Source organism: Plectropomus leopardus, unplaced genomic scaffold (genome assembly GCF_008729295.1).
Source record: "Plectropomus leopardus isolate mb unplaced genomic scaffold, YSFRI_Pleo_2.0 unplaced_scaffold22811, whole genome shotgun sequence".
Lineage (NCBI taxonomy): Eukaryota > Metazoa > Chordata > Actinopteri > Perciformes > Serranidae > Plectropomus > Plectropomus leopardus.
In genome coordinates this window covers 237-3696 of record NW_024624728.1, presented here as the reverse complement: position 1 = coordinate 3696, position 3460 = coordinate 237, and the positions used below count along the sequence as shown (strand labels likewise).

Sequence of the window (3460 nt, the reverse complement as noted above, 5' to 3'; positions counted from 1 at the left end):
TCTTTCCGTTATAGTTTTGATCTGGATCCAGGTGTAGATGTATTTGTGTTGTATTTTGTTCTGTTTAATTACCTTCCACCATTTCTGCACTGACAGTGTGAGTCACCGCTGGGGTGGGATCCATGTAAGTCATCCCCACTGCAGGACCAAAAATACCTACAGAGGACGAACAGAAACATCTCCAGTGTCCACATGTCAAATTAATGGTAATAAATGATGGATGAGATGTTACAGCGTGAGTGATGATTTGTGACTCTACCACATCTTAAAGGAATAGTTTGGATCTTTTGAAGAGCGGTTTTCTGAGGTACTTTTCCATAGTCTATCAGAGAGAAGTTTTTTTTTCTAGAAAAAAAAAATCACCCAAATTCTGCAAAAGCACGTTTTCATATTAAAGGGATAGTGACAATTTTTTCTGCATGCCGCAAGCTGTTGTCAGCAGATAAAGACATGAAAATAAATGATTTGACTTTATACCACTTTTTTTTTTTTACAGCAAATTCAAAGTCTTTCTCTGTCACGGAGATTAGGAAATTCAAATATATCTGTTTTACTTCCTGCTTCTGTTTCAAAATAAAAGTTCTCTGACAACATTTCTGTTGACAGAATCCCATCAGTTGTTGATACAAGGCATTTTATTGTGAAACATTTGCAGGACTGTGTAGTTGACCATACCATACCACTTACACGACCTCATAAATGAGCAGCATATGTGCTTATAATTGTAGAAATGCAATACTCACAGCAGCAGGCGGCCCTGCAGAAGCTTCACTGCGACAACGCTGTCAGTGTGAACACCACAGGCGTGAATCACACAGCAGTCTGCAGGGCTGCCGTCACATGCTGCTCATACATGCAGTGTTTTCCAGGCGTTAAAATACATTTTGCTGCTGCCTGCGTCCACAGCAGTACATTTCTTGGTTTCTGTAGTGGTACTCCTGCCTGCTTCTCCAAACTGGAGGTGTACCCACCGCCACCTACTGTGTGGATAGGTACCTCATGCAACCCCATTTCAAAAAATCTGAACTATCCCTTTAAACAAACATACATACTAACCAGTGGGCCTGGTGTAAGCCAGTGGATCCGGCTGCGTCTGTACTGCAGCCTCTTTTAAAACCTTCGTGGTGCAAGAACGCCTCCTCAACTGGCGAGAGGAGGTCCGGCTGTCACGTGACACATACGATCTGGAGTCTCTGCTGCTGCTGAGTGTGTGACTGTGATCTGACGTCTGTGAGGTGCAGGAGTGACTTGTGTCCGAGAAGGCACTCGAGTAATCGTCCACTGTCCTCCCACGGCGGGACACGTCTGAGTCCTCGTCTCTGACCTCTGACACCACCTCCTCTTCATCTCCGTCTCCTTGCAGGTGCTCTGAAACCTGACTGGCGCTGTAACCTGTCCTGCTCTCACTGTCAAAGTCACTTTGGTAGTCCTCCACCACCTCCTCCTCCTCCTCCTCCTCCTCTTCCTCCTCCTCCTCCTCCTGCTGCTGTGGCCCCTCTTTCTTCTTCTTCTCTTTCAATCCTGACTGCTGCTGATCTCTGTGAGAACCAGGACGAGGGGTGCTGTGTTTGACTTCTCTCTGTTAAGGCAGCAGAAAGAAAAATAAAAACGCATCAGTTTAAGAGGTTTTTCAGAGGATTCATGAGATCCAAAATAAAAATAGAAAATGCACAATTTTACTCTAATTCATTAGACATTATCCTAACTTGTAGATCCATAAGAACCGTTGTAGCTCCTCTGTTTGGAGCAGGATGGAAGTCTTGCATATCTCACTAAATGTTAACTGTATGATGGGATGAAGTTGGACTTTTGTGATGTCTGAATGTAGGAGAAACATTTTCTTGTTCTGCTATTATTATTATGTATCTATTTCTTTTTTTTTGATACATTTTTTATGTATTTTCATCTTATTTCTTGTTTGTCTTGTGTATGTTTGTGTTATGGTGAAGGGAGTTTATACATGGGCATTTTGAATCCTTCCCACGTTGTCTTCATGTTAAAACTGAACCGTCATTTGTCTGTGCCTCTTACAAATTTCATGGCTCTTCTTGTAGGTCTGAAAATATTAATACTAAAAATGTATTCCTAAATTAAGACTGTGTGCTAATTGCTAACAACATTTTCAAGTTGCCAAAAATATACAGTGCAGGTTTAAATTAATCTGCTTCTTGAGTTTTTTGCCCGAGTGTGTAAAATTATTTCAAAACAGATAGAAACAATGGCCAAAAATTACATTATTGTTTTAACTTAATTAGCTTTAAAGGTTTAGTGTGCACGATTTAGGGGGATTTATTGGAGTCTAATGATGAATTGCAGATTGCAACCAGCTGAAACTTCTCCCAGTTAGAATTGTGTTAATTGTTCATGAAGATTTTTATTGGAAGCGAATTAGTCACAGACGTGTCTTCCTCTCCAAAACAAACTCACCAGGTGATTTAATCCGGTAAAAACACGGAATATATCAGTTTTATATGACAAAGCAGTGATTCTCTGATGCTTTCGGATGTCTGTGACAAGCACCTGCTAATGTGTGTTCACTTTTTTTCTGATCCAGATGTTCAGGTGTTTTTTTTACCAGGGGCTGAATTATCTGCAGAGAGCTGTTCCTCTTTAAAACAAAAAGACTCAGTGATTTAAAGCAGTAAAAACACAAAATAAAGCAGTTTCATGTTATGAATCAGTGTTTTTCAGATGCTGCTCGTCACAGAGGGGCTGCTAACAAAGGTGGCAGACACAAAAATGTGAATGTCTCGTTCTAGAGCCAGTGTTTGGTTTGTCCATTTTGGGCTACTGTAGAAATGTGGCGGTGCAACATGGCGATCTCTGTAGCCGAGGACTCGCTCCCCATGTGAGGAACTCAATGGTTCTTATTTTTAGGTGATTATGTACTATAGGAAACATACTATATCCCTCTAAATCCTACACACTGGACCGTTAAGCTCTACTAGTTTTAAAGTAAGTCATAATTGCAATACAGCACAGATAACAATATACATCACATACAGTTAATCTGTAACGTTTCCTCTGTCATCACTCACCTCCTTTCCTGTTGTTTTTTCAGTAAACTCAAAAGCAGCGGGGACGAGGTCGTCTAACGTCATAACATTTATTTTGAAGTCTGCAACAACAAAAGATCACATCACGATTTTAAAAACAATAGTGTACAGCCACAGAACTCACATCGAGGCATTATTTAATACGCTGCTAATATCCATGAATACATCAAATATACATTAAAAGAACCTCAAGATCAAAAACTAAAAATTATTTAATGGCAAAGTTATATGTTCAAAAGTGGAGCATGACAGAGCGCATTCTAGTAATTTCCCACATGAAAGCATAAGAATGATGCCTAAAGTTACATTAAAATGATGAGCCTGTCATAATGTGATTCACTGCACATTATTCTGTAATAATTCTGACTCGACAGAGAAATGATTTATGTACCTTGTTGTCCATC

At 40.0% G+C, this 3460-nt stretch overlaps 1 protein-coding gene across 1 annotated transcript; it reads right to left on the bottom strand.

Annotated features, from left to right (window-relative positions):
* Positions 1–72: 72 nt before the first annotated feature.
* Positions 73–3118, bottom strand: LOC121966028 (uncharacterized protein C19orf44-like; the record flags this gene model as incomplete). Its single annotated transcript, XM_042516131.1, has 3 exons — positions 73–156; positions 1057–1579; positions 3039–3118. Coding segments are annotated over 3 exons (687 nt in total), but the record flags the coding sequence as incomplete, so codon positions are not given.
* Positions 3119–3460: the final 342 nt, after the last annotated feature.